At 35.0% G+C, this 20,801-nt stretch overlaps 1 protein-coding gene across 2 annotated transcripts in view; it reads right to left on the reverse strand.

Moving 5' to 3' along the window:
* The window catches only part of LOC106873839 (protein flightless-1 homolog), a 70,943-nt gene extending 52,189 nt beyond the window's left edge, over nucleotides 1–18,754 (reverse strand). For both annotated transcript variants that reach the window (XM_014921353.2, XM_014921352.2), the window contains exons 1-9: nucleotides 18,646–18,754; nucleotides 9,734–9,844; nucleotides 9,464–9,616; nucleotides 8,396–8,481; nucleotides 8,047–8,123; nucleotides 6,027–6,111; nucleotides 4,644–4,747; nucleotides 3,448–3,564; nucleotides 1,230–1,288 (exon numbers count right to left, since the gene is read on the reverse strand). In XM_014921353.2, the coding sequence (XP_014776839.1) occupies nucleotides 1,230–1,288; nucleotides 3,448–3,564; nucleotides 4,644–4,747; nucleotides 6,027–6,111; nucleotides 8,047–8,123; nucleotides 8,396–8,481; nucleotides 9,464–9,616; nucleotides 9,734–9,844; nucleotides 18,646–18,708 (855 nt within the window). In that variant the 5' untranslated portion in view covers nucleotides 18,709–18,754. The remainder of the gene's footprint in view (nucleotides 1–1,229; nucleotides 1,289–3,447; nucleotides 3,565–4,643; nucleotides 4,748–6,026; nucleotides 6,112–8,046; nucleotides 8,124–8,395; nucleotides 8,482–9,463; nucleotides 9,617–9,733; nucleotides 9,845–18,645) is intronic.
* Nucleotides 18,755–20,801: the final 2,047 nt, after the last annotated feature.

The following is a 20,801-nucleotide window of genomic DNA, read 5'->3' on the forward strand; positions in this document are numbered from 1 at the left end:
TATATATAGGGAGAGAGAGAGAGAGAGAGAGAGAGAGAGAGAGAAAGAAAAAGAGTAAATAAACCCATACACATCATTCTTAGTGTCCAATTTTCCAACCTTGCATGGGTTGGACAGAGTTTATTGAGGCAAGATTTTCTGTGGTTAGATGCCCTCCCTGTCACCAACCCTCACCTGTTTAAAAGCAAGGTAGTATTTCCTACAACATTCTGCAATTATTGCAGGTACTCTAAAATCAAAATTAATTAACAACATATTTTTTCATATTCAGAATTGCTGAAGCATGGAATAAAATACCCACATCAATTGTTAGTTGTCAGGTCACTGCATCTTTCAAAAATTCTATGCCACCTAATACAACTTCTGCCTATGTATCGCTTTCCTCTCTATAGCTTTTTAATGGCCCATTTTTCCTTTTTGTGAGTTATCCTGTGTAGTATGCACGTACTTTTGCTTTTCATTGCTATCTTTCTTTGCTTGACTTATTGCTGCTGCTGTCCTCTCTTTTACTCTTTTTTTTTAATGAGCTGCAGTGCACTTGAGTACTATATACAATAAGCACATTTTAAGCATTATTACCAAGGTAGCGAGCTAGTAGAATTGTTAATGTTATGGACAAAATGCTTAGCAGCACGTCTTCCAACTCTTTACATTCTGAGTCTTTACATCTTGCCGAGGTCAACTTTGCCTTTTATCCTTTCAGGGTCAATAAAATTAAGTACCAGTCAAGTACTAAAGTTGATGTAACTGACTTGTCTCCACCACTGAAAATTACTGGCCTTGTGCCAAAATTAGAAGGAATTATTATTGCTCTCCAAGCTTCAAATAGTCTACACTTTAGAGAGAGAGAGAGACTTAGTTGCTATCAGAGGCGGTATTTTGTAATTCTCTAAATTTCTTACAAACTCTGAACTCTAAAGTCTATTTCATTAAAAGATACTTTAGATTTAAGTTAATTAGGCAACAACGTTAATTTAACTACCGATTGAAAATAGTTCATCTTCAATCTGCGAAGGAATAAAAATTAAAATTTGTATTAAGTACATGTCTGACACAAACTTTATCAACTATATAAGGTTAACAAATCAACTTTGGCAGAATTTAACCTCATGCTCAAGCATTTCTGCCATTCCAGAATACAGAATACAAACATTTAGTTACATGTTTTAATATTTCTGCCACACCACAATAAATACAAAGTAAAAGAAAATGCTTTGTTGATTACTCACAGGTAGAGCAGTCAATTTGTTACGGGAAAGATTTAGCATTTCCAAGTTTACCCAGGTATCTAAACAAAGAAAGATATGCAATGAGCAATAATAATGCTGAATTATTATTTCATACATTAGCACAAAGCCACAAATTTAGGGAAAGGTATAATACATTACAATTAGCCTTCAGTACATAAGTGTTACTTATGTAAGAGTACGTAAATATTACTTATGTAAGTGTTAAGGATGAATAGTGATACTTCACGTTTATGTATTTGTTTTGCAAGATTCTTGATGTGAAATCATGAATTGAAAGAGATATTGTTATACTTGGAGATGGTCATATTTTGCCAATTAAACACATGCACTTTTTGACAAAATGGACGATATGCAGAACAAGAGGAGACACATGGGATGGAGAGTTGCTGAAAAGGTCACAGGACGTGTGATGAAAGAGCTTTGACAAAGAAACTAAAATAATAACAATAAAGCTGAAGGGAAGATCAAATATATAGTGTGTGTGTTTAATTGGCAAAATATGACCGTCCCCAAGTCACATTTTGCCAATCAAACACACGCACTATATATTTGGTTTTCACTTCAGCTTTATTATTATTATTTTAGTTTCTTTGTCAAAACTCTTTCATCACACATCCTGTGACCTTTTCAGTGACTCTATCTCAGTAATGTTTTAATTTGGAACATTCTACCATAAAATAAAGAATGGGATGAGATTCAAAATTTCTGATATAGAAAAATTTTTTTTTTATTTCAGACAACCTATTCATTATCACAGATGACAAAGGGAAAATTGTCCTTATATAGAAAGGTAAAACAAAAGTGATTGGAGTAAAGTAACTAATTTTTACAACTGATATGGTAACTACTGACAGCATTGAAAGGTGATTGTAATGAAACAGAACAGATACTAAAGGGAATCATGGGCAACTGATAACCTATTATACAATGACAGACTGATATCTCAGGTGAAAAATAGGAAAAAAATACTGGTACTGGAATGGATTAATTAACAATCCATTCCTCACCTCTAAAGTGCATGGAAATAATTGGCATCTTTGATAGAATATGAAACTAAGAAGTTACATAGTCTTTGCAAGTTGAATTATCAGACAGTGAAGTGTGCAGGAATGAAATTGAGATTAAAAGAGCAATTCTTTTAGGATTTACTATCCTCACTTCTTTTTTTTTTATCTGTCTTATGTATTATGAAAAAGTAAATCAAAATAAAATTTATAAAAAAAAATATAAAACAGAAAAAAAAAAAATCAACCATCTGATGCTTCTGGTTGACCTCAAACACTACTTCAGAATTAAGAATATGCAAATTTCTTTAATACAGTCTGTCAGAATTTTCAGTTCTAATTTTTGCATACCATTTAATAGGAAGTGTGACATCATAAAATCAAAGGAAAAAAAAAGAATCACCTTTCAGAATACCACACAATAGAGAAGATAACGAGGGATAAAAAATTCAAGATGCAGGAGGAAAAAGTGATATTCAAATAGGTCAAATTGAAAAAAAATATGTGAGAGGAAGATAAAAAAAGAATTATGGAAACAAAAATGGAAGGATAATCATGAAAAGGGCTATAAAAAATATTCAGATATTCTTCAGCATGTTTCCTGACTGAAAAATGAACTTGGTACCAACCCAGTTGATTAGAAGGAAACTGCCATATTTTATTTTGCAATAATCGATTGTGGAGATGTTGAAAACAGGTTTGTTACTAAATTGAAATTTAGCTCTATATACTGTATGTACTAGTCTTTTGATAAATCTGTATGAAATTTTAATTGTAATAATAATGAGATTAGTACATACAGTGTATATAGCTTGTTAGGAAAGGTTAAAAAAGGTGACAGAAAGCAAGAAGTACACAGAATAAAACACAAAAAGACAGGAAAGTGAAAGTTAGGAGTTATAAATAGTCATAATAATATTAATAGCTTAATTGCAAAAAGAACTTCCAAGCAAAGACACTATTTACAAGTTCAAAGCTACAGTGCTCATAATGGACTGCATACAACCTCCAGGAAAAAATATTACCAATGAAATGGTAAATATGAATACTTAAAAGGAATTAGAATATATAGCCAGAAATATAACACAATCAACCTCATAGACTAAGTCTTCAGCAACACAGTGATGCTAATAAAAATATATTTTAAGAGTAAGTGAAATTGTTTTTTAATAATAGATCAATTAGGAACTTACCAATTAATGAGGACAGCTCTGTGATTTCATTGTCACATAGTTGTAATCTTTTGAGAGTTTTAAGTTTGTATAAAGCTTCGGGTATTTTGGGCAAATTGTTGCATGACAGATCGATATCTGAAACAATAAAAATGTAAAAAGAAACAAATAAAAATAGCAGCATCAGAACCAAGCAATGATTAGGAATAAATGAACTTTAGGTCAGTTAAAATATATTTGTGATATATTTTAACTTCTAAAGGCAAATTCATTGCAGTTTTCACTGAGAAAAAATTCTCTCTGATGTTAAAAGGTGTAAAAACATCGTATTTGTCCAGTGCTTCCCTTTAGCGATTCCCAGACACATGTTTCTGGTTCTTTAGCCTTCCTCAATGGAAGATAATCCTGGACAGATTCAAAGCCATAGCTTTAACTAAAAACAGTCAACATCAATGACTGAGTGGTGCTAGTGGATTGCCTGGTTGGAATAAAAATAGCAGCATCAGTGCCAAGCACTGATTAGGAATAAACAAACTGTAGGTTAGTCAAGATAGGTTTGTGACTGACTTTAACTTCTAAAGGCAAATGCACTGTCAGAGTGAAGCACTGGGAAAATATGGTATTTTTACACCTTTTACAATAAGAGAGAATTTCTATTCTCCATGGTAACTGCAGTAAATTTGCCTTTTAAAGTTAAAGCATGTCACAAATATATTTTAACTAACTGAAAACAAATAAATGCATACTCTCTACATACAAAAACTTTTGATATACTTGAGAGATTGTTTTTTTTTCTAGAGAATTCCAATAACATTTTCGAATGTATTAAAAGAGGCAACACAATTTTTTTTTTGTAATGGCTTAAATAGAGGAGGAAGAATATAACTTGTGCAGGGTTTAGTAGATTAATATAAAGGAAGGCAAGAATGCTGTAATGCTAACTACAATAGATTTGGGTTCAGTTTGTTTACAGATTTTTTAAACCCTACCAAAAATTTAAACAGTCAACTGTCCTATGATTTCTAAGAAGTATTTTCAGTAATTCGCAGCTGCTGAATGTTGTTATGAAGATCCTAACGGGAGTGGAAATGGAATCTACACAGGAACTTTATTTGGTTTAAGATTAGAAGACAATTAGGAATTACATGCAAAAGAAAGCAATTGTATGTTGTTAGTAATGAAATATACAGGGAATGATAATTAAGAGTATGACTAACCTTGAAGATTGGTTAAAGTGTCCAGTGTTGGTGGGAAATGGTTGATACGTCTCTCTGAACTCTTCATGTGTAGTGTTGTTAAAGAAGTCAATGCTGGTAATTGGCTGCAAAATACAATGAAATACAAGTTTACAATATTTAAGGGTAAACACTTGTGTGCTGATGGTTCTGGCTGTACTCTGTCTCCAAATACAGGAGACAATCTCTCATCAAGCAGTGAAGCAGCTCTGTGGTTGTTTCAGCTCCCCTCCAATGGAACATCAGAGCTGCCTGAAGCCACCAACTGATGCAGGTGGTAAAAGTCTTGCATAACTGTATGAGCTTTGTTGAATCAGATAGTGCAACTCTGGGCTAGATGTTTTTATCATCCTCACTGCTCATTTTTGCTATACCACTCATCCATTCTTTTGAACCAAATGTAATGGCTTACTGTCTCAGTGGCTTCGGACAATTTTCTGGCAACATTTTTTTCCTCCTTTTAAGCTAGACCAAAAATTTGAGCATTTAGTGGACCCTAGTCCCAACACTTATCTCTATAGGAAGGTATATTGCCTCCCATCCATTGTTTCCAACTCACTATATTTTCTGTATTTCTTGAGGAAAGCAACTTTGATGTTTGCTTCCCAGGGAATTGTCAGCTCTATCTTTACCAACTTCCTTTCCTTGCACCACATGACAAGGTTGGGTCTTTTAGTAGCAAAATGTGGGAAGTGATAGTTACCATCAACGCCAACAGAGACTTTTGGATCATTCTTCCTTACAGTGGCTGGCATATAATGTTCACTGTCTCTGCAAAACTATCTTCCCAAGCTCCACTACTTGTGGTCTTTCACCATTGCTTATTTGCTTTACTCTCTCCACCACTGCAACAGACAATACTCTGAGTACTTGGTTATGCTGCCATGTGTATCTGTGCTCCAAATCTAATGGGCAATTGCAGAGTATTCATCTCATTGTTCTGACCTTTCCACATTTGTACAGACCACACACCTCTTTTTTCCAAAGCTTTAGGTTTTACAAAGATTAGGAAGCATGTAGACAGAATGGTCTCTATGACCAAAGTTCTTTCCATCCCACTTTTCACCCAACCACAAACTCCTCCCAAGAGGTACACTGTCCCTGTTGGCTACACTGTATGAACTCCATACAGTGGCTTTTCACTTTTCTTTCTTTATTTGGTTGGCTACTGTAGTTTTTCTCTTCTACTTCAACAGGGGGACCTGGCTTAACACTTCTGCTGTGGAGTGCAGGTATTCTTCTAATATAAACATATAATTATATTTATGGTCTCCTCAAAAGCAGACACACACACAGTTGAACAACTGCAGTTAATAGTCAATAGCCCTATTGTACATGCTATGAAATGGAACAGAACCAACTTACCGCAACTGAGCATGAATTAAAGGATTGTTGTTCAGTTTCAAAGTTTGTAAACTTGTTAGGCGTCGTATCTGGGGTGGAAGAGTTTCTGCAATTAGAGAGTTAGAACACTTTTTTTTCAACTGAAACAAAATTTCTTTTTTTTTTTAAGCAATTGTCAGAATGAGGATACTTTCTCAAAACAGTAAACAGACATTTAAGTCTAAGAGATCATCATCATTTAAGGTCCGTCGTCCATACTGGCAAGGGTTGGATGGTTTGACCAAGGCTGGCAAGCTGGAAGGCTTCACCAGACCCCAGTCTGATTTGGCATAATTTCTTATTGTCCACAAGGAGCTAAACATAGAGGAGACAAACAAGGATAGACAAAGGGGTTAAGTCGATTACATCGATCCCAGTGCCTAACTGGTACTTAATTTATCGACCCCGAAAGGATGAAAGGCAAAGTCGACCTCAGTGGAATTTGAACTCAGAACGTAACAGCAGACGAAACACCGCTAAGCATTTTGCCCAGTGTGCTAATGTTTCTGCCAGTTCACCACATAGTTTCTTCGGCTGGATGCACCAACCACTCCAAGAGTGTAATAGGTACTTTTACATGCCACCAGCACAGGTACCATTTGTGTGACAGCAGTATCTGACACAACTGTGATTTTACTTCGTTTGATGGGTCTTCTTCTCAAGCATGACAGAATCTAAAGGTCTCAGTCATTGCCTCCATGAAGCACAACACTTGAAAGGAGCTTTTCACATGTCACCAGCATCAGCCAATTTGCCTCTGTGAGGCTTAACGTTCAAAAGGTGCTTTTTACATGCCACCAGCATGGGTGCCAGTTACATGACACTAACATCAGCCATGACACTAACATCAACCATGACAACAATTTCACTTGGCTCGACAGGTCTTCTCAAGCACAGCATATTGTCAAAGGTCTCTGTCACTTGTCATTGCCTCCGTGAGGCCCAAACTTCAAAGATTATGCTTCACCACCTCATCCCATGTCTTCCTGAGTCACCTCTACCACAGGTTCCCTCCAGTTAGAGATCGGCACTTCTTTACACAACTGTCCTTGTCCATATGCTTCACAAGACCATACCAGCACAGTCGTCTCTGTTGCACACTACATCTGATGTCTCTTATACCGAACTTTTCTCTCAAGATGCTTACACTCTGTCAAACATGCACGCTGACATTTCACATCCAGCAAAGCATGCTGGCTTAATTTCTTTCAAGCCTATGCATGTCCTTGATTGTCACAGACCATGTTTCACTGCCATGTAGCATAGCTGTTCACACACAGGCATCATACAATCTGCCTTTCACTCTGAGGGAGAGGCCCTTTGTTGCCAGCAGAGGTAGTAGCTCTCTCAACTTTGTCCAGCCTAATCTTATTCTCACAGCTACTCTCTCAGAGCACCCAACTCAGCTACTAACTTGATTACCTCGATAACAAAAGCTATCAACTCTAGCTTATCCCCCTGGAAATTGATGGAGTCTATTTTCTGTACATCTTCAGATATTTATAAAACGCTTAAGTACTTTTTAAGAAACAAACATGTTTAATTGATAATCAATACTTCATCAAAGGAATATCAATATCAAAAAGAACATATAGCTGTTCGACACATTAAATACATCTCTGTCTAACACATTTAAAAATATATTTGTGTTCAACATATCAAATACACATCTGTGTTTAAAATATAAATCATTATTTTTAACACCCACTTTATTATGGTTGCATGGGTCAGATGTAACTTTTTGACAGATTTTCTCCAGCTGGATACCCTTCTTGTCACTAACACTTACCTGTTGCCAAGCAAGGTAATATTTCCCTGTGGCCACATGTATTTTTAGGAAAGATTGGAAACAACAGTTTGTATGACAGTGATGCTTGCTTACAATTGTTGAATGATGCAAAGACAAGAGGACATGAGAACACACAAACAGATACACACATACATACACAAACTCGTATCTATCTCATCATCACTTTCATTGACTTAAAAACTTAATACATACCTAAACTATTGTTACTGAGATCCAAGTAAATAAGTTCAATCAAATTAACAAATAGAAGATTTGGTATGTTCTCAATTCTGGAAGATAATATAGAGACTGTTGAGTTTTATCTTTATAATGATATTTAATTACACTTATACTATGGAAATATTAGTTCAAAATGAGAATAACAACACAGCAAGAAAGGCAAGGATAAGATGTATGTGATTGTATGTGCATCTGTATGTATAATCCATATAAAAAGATATGATTTATGCAAATATATTATGTGAATGATTGTTAGAAGGTTATGTAATTATTTTCAAACTCAAAACATATATGATTATATAAAGAGATCACTTAAACTTACTTATTATGGCTAAGATTCAAAACTAATAAACCTTTAACATTTTGCAACTGTTCTGGAACTTCCACTAAATTATTATGGCTCAGATCCTATAAGAGAAAAAAATAAATAATATAATACATACACATACATGCAGCAAAAACACCATAGCATATAAATTCCTTGGACAAGTTTTGCTCTTAATAGAACAAAGTTCTCATTGGATGACAACTCTAAAACAATGAGAATACAAAAGGTCACAACAAAAAATATATAACAAACATTCCATCTTCAGCTGCCTAAATGGATATCAGTATGGTTTCAACACAAAACATTGGAATAACATTGTCCTTCTCCTCTAAGCTGAAGCCACTCAACCTTTTCACCTCAGGCATTAATTTCCCTATTAAATGTTTTATCTCTCTCTCTCTCTCTCTGTCTGTATGTATAAGCCCATTGTATGTATATATATGTGTGTGTGTGTGTGTGTGTGTGTGTGTGTATCCATGTGTGTGTCTTTCTTTGTCCCCCCACCCACACACTGCTCAACAACCAGTGTGTACATGCCCATAACTTAGCGATTCAGGAAAAGTGGCTATTAGAATAAGTACTAAGCTCAAGAAATAAGTCCCAGGGTCGATTTTTTGACTAAAAAACCCCTTCAAGGTGGCCACAGTCAAATGACTAAAAGAATAAAATATAAATGCTGGATGTTGTTTTGTTTCGCACTAAATCAGTTCTAATCAAGCAGGCTTACTGCATTCATCCATGACCATCTGAGTCTTGTATACCAAGGATTGTATTGTCCAATGTGTCATCCCTTTTTAAAGACAGTAGGGTGTAATTTGAAGAAATTTAGTTGCTATTTCTAGCAGGTTGAACAACTATCCAGTCACTTATCCTGCACCTTTTAGGCTAACTCTCCCTCTAGCTCTCATTTACTCTCTCTTTATACAATGTAAAGTGTAACTGGAAAAACCAATCAGCCAACATTTATATTGGCTATAATTATAGTGAGATAATTTACAGTGTATTTTTTTGTGTAATTATATACATGCACATATAAAATCAAAAACTACACTTGATACTTACCACAACTGTTAGTTCCTGAGAGCTAAAAACGGAGTCAGGAATACCACTGTCCGAAAGTTTGTTGTGATGAAAGACAAGGGAGCGCAAAGACTTTAACTCACCAAGCTTAAAATTTAGTTCATTGATTTGGTTTCTACATACGGATAAATGTTCCTAAAGAAATATAAATGCAACTTCGTTGAAATATTTCAATACAGATTTTAAAATATTACTATAAATGCAAAGAGATAAATGAAAGACTTAAAAATATAGAAAGATTTTGACACATACCAATTTTCTCAAATTATTAATTTCTTCTGGGACTTCAGTTAAACTGGTTCTGTTGAGACGAAGCCATCTCAAACCAGCCATATCCGCCACTTGAGAAGGGAAGGAACCACACTGCAAAAAGAAATAATTGAACTTCAAAATACAAATTTTTGAAAACTGAAAAACCAAATGTGAAATGACATTGGTTAACCCTTTTGATAGCAAATTTTCTGAGATTATCCATGATTCCATGATGCAAGCTTTTGTTTAAAGTGATGTAAATAAAAACTTTCCCCTCAAAATTTCATGTTAATTCCTGTTCCAAATACCAGCTTAATAAGACTAAGATATTTTATTAAGTTCTTCATGATTTTCAAAATTAATTGAAACAAAAGCAGTGTATTTCAACAGAAATATTAAAAGGTTTAACTCTTAGCATTCAGATTATTCAATCAAATCTAACACTTATTTATCCAGCATTATCTTGTAGCTTTTGAGATTTTGATTGTGTGACTGTATATTTTTTAGACTAACATTCTGGGGAAAGTGTGAGAGGTTGAATCTGGCCAGTTTGAAAATAAAATAGGAACAATATTTTGGCCAGATATAGCTGCTTTAAATTCTAAAGGGTTAAAGTCACAGTGGATTAAGTGTTCATTTAATTACTTCAACTTGTCTACTTTACATAAGTGAATTTACATTGAAAGTCAGCATCTTCATAAAATTAATATATTTATTTAGCAGTAGTGGGACTAAAAATGATATTAAAATTTGAAGAATAAAAACTTTTTTTTAATCACTGTATTTTTTAATATATTTGATTTCAAATATATTTTAGTTATGACTAAAATATCATCATGTTAAAGTCCACTTTTCCATACTTGTATGGGTTGGACAGAATTAGCTGAGGCAGGTTCTGTATGGCTCGATGCCTTTCCTGTCACCAACCTTCCCCTGATTCCAAGTGAGGTAATACTTTCCAGTGGCCAAACATGTTTTCATGGAAAATTGGAAATGAATGACAACTGCATGTGTGATAATGATGGTCATTTACAACTATCATGTGATGTCAAGACAAGAAGACACTAACTCACATGCACAAATATATATATATATATATATATATATATATATATATATATATATATAGTTCAGCAAAACTTTAGATTCAGATGAATATGGTACTTAAGTTGAGGCACCAGAATTTAGTATGGTATTATCCATACAATTTCAAAGTAAGGTGATTAAAATCAAAATAAACAACAAGGATATCCAAAGGTAATGCAGTACAATAATTTCATGCAACTCCATTTAATTGAACATATGCAGAGTCTTCAAGACTAGCAGGAGCTAGGAGAAAGAAACCATGACTCACGAGTTGTTGCAATAAGTTATTCTCAGACCAGAGATCTAATCTAAATGTTTGTAACTAAAGGAATCCAAAGAGCCTAGGGTGATGGTGTCCAAATGTTCAATGAGTTATATTTACCATTTTCACTAACAGGGAGTTTGGTTTAACTTAATACTATGTTTGAAAACATGTCCAAAATATTGCACATAGTAGACTTTTATCTGGAACCACAATGAACTTCTTAAACTAGGCAGCTATGTCTGCTGCACCCAACTATCAATACATGCATTAAAAATTGGAACAATATGTTATGGTAGAGTTCATGCTTTCCTCCGAAACAATTTGATTTTTGTAGAAACTTGTTTTATGAAGCAGCAGGCTCTTCTTTAACAGGCAAGTATACATTTTTATTTCCTGAGAGAGAGAGGAAGAGAGAGAGAGTGTGTGTGTGTGTGTGTGTGTGCATGCATGCACACATGACAGATTTATGGTTTACACTTTAAATTATATTGTGTAATATTTTTATTATCACACCAAGTTTCAAAGGAATGTGTGCATTTTCTGAGTTAACAACAGGAAGGTCGTCTGGTTGGAGAAAATCTACCTTGACTAATTCTGCTTGATCCATGCAAGCATGGAAAAGTAGACATTATGATAAGCACAAAACTGGAAAACAATTATCATGCAAGAAGGTTTTGTTTCAAATGGGAATTTGATTTTTGTAGAAGGACAAAGTAAATATCTAAGGAAGAGTAAAAGAATATAAAACTGAATTTAAAGCCACAGTGTTTGTAATATGACCCCCAGATCATTGACCTGAGGGTGGTATCAACATGAACTAGTAATCAACAGTATTTCTTTCTCAAAAACCTGTTGATGCTGCTTCACATTCTTCAATTTTATTTAATGAAGTGCTTGTACAGGTGATTAAATACTTATCAGAAATATATACATTATTTACAATGGATGGATAGGTGTCCTCAACTTGTTTGTTGTTATCACAACGTTTGGCTGATGCACTCTCCAGCTTTCATCAGGCGTTCTGGTGGAATTTTGAACCCAACCCTTTATTTGACTAATGGGGTACACTGTTCTCATTCCTAAGGTCTGTTGTTTATGTTATTTTTCTGTTGATATTATTTTTCAAGTCCCTGCCAGGGATCAAACTTAGAATCCAAGGGTTAATAGTGGATAAAAGCACAAGCTACTAACACTTGGATTCGAAGTTCAATCTGAGGCAGGGACTTGAAATATAAAATCAATAGAAAAATAACATCAACAACATAACTTAGGTATGAGAACAGTGTACCCCATTAGTCAAATAAAGGGTTGGGTTCGAAATTCCACCAGAACGCCTGATGAAGGCTGGAACATAGATCAACTGAAATGTGTTAACAACAAACAAGATGAGAACACTTATTCGTACATTGTAAATAATGTACATAATCCTCATCCCCACAAAAATAGACAAATAATATATAATATATATGACCATCTTAACATCCACTATTCCATGCTCACATAGGTTGGACAGAATTTAGTGTGGCAGATTTTTTTACAGTTGGATGCTTTTCCTGTTGCTAACCTACACCTGTTTCCAAATAGGGTAATATTTCCCCAAAACCAGACGTGTTTTCACAGAAGACTGTAAATGAACACCACCACTTGCATGAAGGTGACACGTTTTACAAACTATCATGCAAAGTCGAGGTAAATAGACTGTAACACACACATATGTATATATACAATGAGCCTCTTTCAGTTTCCATCTACCAAATCCACTCACAAGGCTTTGGTTGGTCCAGGGCTATAGCAGAAGTCATTTACTCAAGGTGCCGCACAATGAGTGGAACCAAATCCAAAACCATGTGGTTGGGAAGAAAGCTTCTTGCCACACAGCTATGCTTGCATCTACTTTTTATTTAAATTATTTAAAGGTCACTGGATATTTATTAACAAAACCAATTTGAGTAACCAACTACAAAAAAATAAATAAATAAAAAAACAGAATATGCTTAAAGCTCGTTCTTTACTGATATCATTGCCAGGACTGACTGCTTTCATCTAGGTTTTGATAAAATATAAACCAGCCATTAAACAAGATTAAGTCAGTTGACTAGAAACTTCCTCAATGATTTGTGGTTTTGTACCAAGGTAGGGATAAGTGTCAGAGGCTAGATGGTAAGAGTAATGAGATGGGTTGTGTAGGGAGGAGGAGTCTAAGCTTATCCTATATTATAAGGGTAAGTACAATGGAACTTTGGCTTATGAGTTAAGTTTGTTCCCAAAGGCTATTTGTCATCTAAAATGTTCATAAACTGAAACTATGTTTCCTATAGGAAATTCAAGAGAGAGCATGGAGAATTCAGACAGGAACGTGCACTGAGTGAAAGCTAAATACTGACATTCTCCTGGTGATATTACCAGCTTGTTGCCAACCATAGTTGCCACCTTGCATGGTCATTACTTGAGATACCATTCATCACCCAGGATGTTTTATGTTAAAAAAATTGTTTGTAAATTGATTTGCTGGTGATGAGAGGTTCACAAAACTGAGGTCCCACAGTAAAGGTGACAGGCATGAAGGCAAAAGGGAACATGGAAAAGAGAGAATAGACAAGGTAGTGAGGATCCAGAGAGAGCCAATGAAAGCAAGGCATGGGCCTCGTGCTGGGTAGACCAAAGTGACAAGATCGTATTAAGATAGAAGAGAAGCTTTGGAGAGGGGAACAGTGAGAGAAATTGCAGAGATAGAGTGATGGAAGGCAGGTCAGTAAGCAAGGATAATGATTGAAGTTAGTGGGGGAGTGATGAGGATGAGAGATATGAGTGATACGAATGATAGAGAGATGACTGAAGTGAGTGGGGTAGAGGGATGGAAGAGGGAAGGTGGGTATCGATAGAATAATGAGAATGAACAGTCTCTCATACATAAGCCTAGCAAAGAATGGGGAGAGGCAGTGACAGAGTGATATAGGGGCTAGCAATTTATAGTTTGTAAGTTTCACAAGTGGTGGGGAGATAAGAGATGGTGGGTATGAGTAATAGAGGGAGGAGAAGACTGAAGTGAATAGGGAGGTGAGTGAAAAAGGGAAGGTGATCACCAAGTAGATGAGAGGGGTGTAAATGATGGTAGCAAATATAGGGTGGGCAAGCTGAAGATGTACATATATACATATCCACACACATATAAACATATATATATATGCATATACACACATACATGTAAGTATATACACATAGATATCCCAAACTTCTATCATTATCGTCATGGTTGGTTGGATTTTCTGCAGCACTACTTATTATCAATTAATACTGTCCTTTGTCATCTCCCTGTGAGATGCATCATCTTTGGGTCACCCTTTATCACTTCATTCCATGTCTTCCTTGGTCTCCCTCTTCTATAGCTTACACTAACATGGAGCATATGGCACTTCCTTATGCAGCAGTAATCCTCCATACACACATCATATGACCATGCCAACAGTCTTCTCTCTTGCACACTATACCTGATTCTCCTTATACTCAATTTTTCTCACAGCTCATTTGTACTCTGGTGTTAATGCACAATGACATTACGCATCTATCTATCAGTGCATGCTAGCTTCTTTGTCTTTGCAGGTCTTCTGTATTCAAAGCCCACATCTCACTACCATGCAGGAGTTCAAACACATGGATCATACAATCTGCCCTTCACTCTGGAAGAGAAAGCCTTTGTCACCAGCAGAGGTAATAACTCCCTGAACTTTTTCAGCCAATTCTTCCCTACAGTACTTTAAGAGCACCACCTTCACTGCTAATTATGTCACCTAGATGCCTGGCATTTAAGAGAATCTATTTCTAGCATGCACTTAATGCTTATTGCTCCAGTGCATCTGTCACATACAAAGTCTGCTTTCTTTGCTAACCTGCTTGTAATTCCACATCTCTTGTGCACCCATTGCTTACACTGAGTATAGCATAGGGAGTTCCTACCTGCTCCTTTTCTGCACATCATGCAAGGCTGTATCCCTGAGGGTGCAAGGAACCTATCATTTTAGCTTATGAACACTTTAGTCTAAGCTAAGTTTATTTAGAGGTCTCTTGTTGCTATGTATTATTTGGGATTTCTTCAAATTCCTCTATACAGTCTTCCATAAAAGCATACAGAAGTCCCCATAGACATCCAGTTTTTAACTCTTTTGTTGATGGCATATAGAAACATGATGAAAAGAAGGGGATTGAGGATTGAGCTATGAAGGACTACCAAATTTATTACTGAACTCATTACTGACTCTTACTTTACAAACTACATCTTTGTACACAGCTTGCACAATCCTCGCACACCATTCATCTATGCCTAGTCTTTTTAGCCATCACTAGATTACCAAGTACGGCACTGTCAAAGGCCTTCTGCATGTCAATGAATGCTAGATATAGTAGCTTGTTCTCAGCTAAGTACTTTTCCTGCAGTTGTCTACCTAGAAAGATGGTATCTGTGGTACCTCTTCCAGGCAGTGTGGTTAAGGTGTTCACTCTGCAACCACATGTTTTTGAGTTCAGTCCCAGTGATATCTTGAGCAAGTGTCTTTTACTGTAGTTCCAGGTCAATCAAAGATTTGTTAATGAATTTTGTAGATGGAGAGTGAAAGAAGACCGTTATATGTATGTTATGTATGTGTGTGCATGCGTATGCCCCCTTGTCTTGACATTGCATGTAAGTTGTAAACCAATGTCACTGTTACACAAGCAATGTTCTTTTGCTGCAATCCTCTATGAAAACATTTTGAACGTTTGTGCCATTTGTATTCAAAGGACAAGAGGCAATATTATCTCAGATAACAACAGGTGAAGGTTGGTGAGAGGAAGAGCATCTGGTCATAAAAGATTTGTTTCTAAGAATCTCGTCTGACCCATGCAAGCATGGAAAAGTGGGTGTTGAAGTGATGTTGATATATGGCTTACAAAAAGACATGTATACACAGATTTAAACACATCTTCTCTCTCCTCCCTCTCTCCTACTGAGGTAGCCATGTATCGCCTTTACTGCAAGACCTGATCCTTTATCCATACTCTAACATCTCATCACCTGACACAAAACCACCTCCCTCAATACTACTCCCCACTCAGTTGAGGAGTCTTGCAAAAAGTTATTTGGGTAACCTTACTGCTGCTGGTGCCACACGTAAAAAGCACCGAATACACTCTGTAAAGTGGTTGGCATTAGGAAGGGCATCCAACCATAGAAACCGACAGTAGACTTGCCAGCTCCTGTCAATCCGTCCAACCCATGCCTGCATGGAAAATGGACGTTAAATAATGATGATAATTATGAAGATGCATGCACACACCTTTATTTAACCTCGGTAAGAGTTAGTAAATTGAGAAGTACTCCAGAGGTTTCGTCCACATCTTAGTTGTCAAGAAAAATATTAAAATGGAGTCAAAGAGAGATTATTTTTCTACTTGCAGCATTTTTGTGGTTACTGATCACATGAAGACGTAAACATCAACTGGCTAAAAGCCAAAATTAGACCCACCCATAACCTTAGTTGTTAAATTTCAGTATGTTGATGAAGATGCAGTGAAATTCCAGAAGTAGACCAACTTAGAAACTCTCATGTCAAACTGAATACGACCGAAATCCAAGTTGATCGTGTCATCTACACATACATCATCCAAAAATTACAATAGACTTCCCTGCGCAGTAGACTGTCTTAGTAATCAAAAGACAAAAGCAATCTTTATAGATTTTCTATCAAACTAAACTGAGCATTCAAGTATGTTGCTTCGTTTGAATTCAAGAGAAAAAAATCATAGAAAAACTTCAATAAGTGACTAATTTAGTTGTTTCCTTGTTTATACAAAACATTGTCATTTTTTCAATGCCAGTTGATAAGTGATTTACAATTTAATTACTTTACTTAATTACTTGAACTGTTATTTACAGTATATAAATGAAAATTTCCCCGTGATTGCTTTACTTTGTCAAAACTATGACTTTTATCATATTTGGCTAATGCCTCTGAGAATTGCATGAAAGTTGCATAATCTCATTTCCTCTCGTTAAAAATCCAGATCTACATAAAAAGTCAGATCTACATAAAATTCTGACGTGAAATTCAATATTACTGATGATCAAAGTCGATAAAAGTATATTTAGAAAACAAAAAAGCAGGTGAAATATGTTAGTAAAAAATGATGAGAGGAAATATTTACTTTTTCGGAAAACCAAACGTTAGCTTAGTTCTTTAAGTTTACTAATTTTTTTACGTTAACTTTGGCACACATTCTGTATCCAAAAGATTTAATCACTATTAATGAACCTATATAGAAACATTGATGATGTCCAGATACGCTACAGGTGATCCAAACGGAAAATAATGATATTGTTGCTCCTATTTTCTTCTATAATAGTTTCAAATTTAGGTACATAACCAGAAATTTTGAAAGGTGGAGGCTATTCGATACCGTCGACTCTAGTATAAGTCCAGAAGGATGATAAAATGAAACTAATTAAAATATTTCACTACAGTCAAAATATAAGCAAAACTGCCAATTAATTAAGAACAACATATAATAAAATATATTTAAAAATTTACAGAGTTCTTGACTTAAATCTTTATACATATTTAAAGTTATATATTTAACTGCTATCCATCAGTCAAAAAGGTTCGAATCTAAATATTAATATAAACCGAAAACTAAGTTTCCTAACTACGACAATCATAATTGTAGACTTGACAAACTAAAAGTACATAACATATTATTTACTACGAATAACCTTATTTGTTACGCATTTATCTGCATAAGTATGTATAAAAAATAAAAATTGCTTTAAAATTAAGAATAGCTATCGGAAAAAATGAGTCAAATTGGACGAGAATGTCTATTCTTAGTAAGAACACCAAATCTTAAAGTGAATCCAAATGAATAGGTAGCTGAAGCTGTAAGGTAATATCTAAACTAAGACAGCCCCTAAGGTCCTATCAATCTTAGGTATCATCTTTACAATATATTATTAGAGTGTATTCCTCACAGCCGTAGAAAACCCAACTACGAAGTAGTCAGTTCTGCTACTCATTTGTTGCGAATATGCAAACAATCCCGGATATCTTACGCCTAGCAATTGTTTTCTAAATAAATATATTAAACCCTGATAACAATAAATATGTTATAATAATCATAATGTTGTTCCTACTTTCTTCGTTAATGAAACCTAACATTTTAATGTGGTTGGGGGAGGGTTTTTTGTTTATATATATATATATATATATATATAAACCATTGACAGCTGTAAGAACTCGGACAATATCACTCGTAATTATCTTGAAAGGTTGGAACTGCTAAACCAAACAAATTTCTTGCTGTAAAGGGAACATATGTGTATATAAAGATGTTTCTACTACTACTAGTAATAATAATACAGAAAATATTTAGAAAGCCGGGGACCAACAAAGGTGGAGGTAGATGAGGTGATTAGAAAGAATAGCATACGAACAAAATCCTTAAATTGACTTTTCGCTAAAACAGAGCAGTTATGTTAGTATACCTGTGTACATTAAAAACAAGATATTGTCAAAATGAATAAATTCAGCTATACCTGAAAATCATTTCGTGTGAAATCTATGCCTCTGACAAACGGTAACACCCCAGTGGCTGCCATTTTGCCGTTCTCTTAGTGACGTCACAGCTGTTCCGGAAAATCAGTTCTCAAAACTTAAGTATTTTAAGTTGCGTGTGGTTGTCTCTAAATTACATACATAAGGCAACTATCTACTTATGTCTTCTAACAGTTTCACATTTTAATATGGATCAAAATTGTTTCGGGTCTAACGTATCTAAAATATATTTCACTTTTTTAAAAATTTATTTATGGCTGAGTCAGATGAGTTAGGGTTACGCCCATGAACTTCATGCAAGACTTCCAAAACAGCTGAGAGAAAGGGAAGAAAGATATTGAGCTATCGTCGGATTGGAAAACAATCCGAATGCTTGCTACAGAGTGAACTCCATTAAAAGCACCCAAGTGTTGGATGTGAAGGGTTAAACTAGACGACGGAGTGGGGCTACCCCAACTACCCAAGAATAGGTAGACTTTATCTGACGAGTTTCTGTGTACCCAATATCAGTTACAAGGCTTGGATCGGCACAAGGCTTGGATCGGCACAAGGCTATGATAGTAAACTTTTGTCAAAGGTGCTATGCAACTGGATTGAACCTGGAACCACGTGATTTCAAAGCAAATGCCTTAATCGTACGGTTATTATAATTCCATTCACATTTTGGAGGTGGGGAGGGGTTTGATTATTATAATATGGTTAGATAAGAAGCAGCTTTCATAAACAAGAAATAATGTTTCTATACATTTAGTATATTAGTTTATAAATTACTTATGTACAAAGTATATCTGTATTATGTTGAGAAACATTTCTGTAAAGATGTATGCAATACTTATAGCTTTACAGTATAAAAGATACAGAGAATGTTCTAGTTTAATCTGTTATGTACCATGTGTCCATTATTATTATAAGCATGATTCTACTGAGGTTGATTTTTGCCTTTCATTCTTTCAGGGTGAATGAAATAAATATCAGTTGAGCACTGGGGTTAATGTAATTGAGTTACTCCCTTCTGTGAAATTATTGGCCTTGTGCCAAATTTCAAACCATTGTAGCAGTGATTCGAAACCTAACCATCAGGTAACCTGTCAGACACCACGACTAAACCACAGTAGTTTTACGTGATCAGTCTATGAAGCAACCAATCAGCAAGAAGCTGTCGCATGATTCAGTCTTCTAGAATCTTCTTTGGGTACCCTATAAAAAGCCACTTTTGGAGCCTACACTCTTTGCAAAGTATTGAGAATGGCTGACTCATTCATATGTCTCACCTCTTACCATGCAGAATGTGGAGATAACTGAACATGTGTCTCCATTCTTGCCATACCAGATGGTCAAGACAGGTAGTGCAGATAAACGACCAAGAACCTCTATTGCCACAAAGATAGCACAATTGTTTTCAGTTATGTTGAGCAAATTGCATGTTGCTGTACAAATAGATTTCTGTAATCTCAGAGCAGTATTTCTCTCCAAGTCTGTAATTATTGCTGTTGTTAACTGTAAATGGCCAACAGTTTATCTTATGTACAACAATAAATTCTTCTATTAAATGTTGTTAGTGGTATGAATAATAATAAGAAATTTCTTTTGGTGCTTTTATAAAACATATCTATATTCCTAATATAGAGATCATCATAACCACCACTATCAGCAACTGCTGCATCACATTATGTCTGCTTCTAATCAGTATATAGTTCTGGTTAAGTTCAAAATTCAGGAATTGGCCAATGAATTTTATTCAGCATTTAAAAACACTCAGTTCAATTCAATTGAATCAGATATTTGTCATTTGGTTTATATAGCTAAAATTGAAACAATGAAATCTTCTGAGGTATGTTTTACTTTTACATTTTATATCATCATTATTTTCATTCTTCTTTCCAATTTATCAGCATTCTTTTCAGCATCTTCCAAGTAATATGTCAGTCAACTTCTATTGTATTATTGACATAATCGAGTACTTAAAACAGTAACTTTGCTGATGGCAAGTAATAGATCCTTCATATTTTTAAAGATAAATACCACAAAGTAGCTGAGATGACAGCCAGCTAAATGAAGAGGACTTAACAATAATCATTCCATCACTTTCAATATACTGTATCCCTGGTAACAACCCTTCATTTTAAAAATATTAAAC

This window comes from Octopus bimaculoides, chromosome 7, assembly GCF_001194135.2.
Source record: "Octopus bimaculoides isolate UCB-OBI-ISO-001 chromosome 7, ASM119413v2, whole genome shotgun sequence".
Taxonomy (NCBI): Eukaryota; Metazoa; Mollusca; class Cephalopoda; order Octopoda; family Octopodidae; genus Octopus; species Octopus bimaculoides.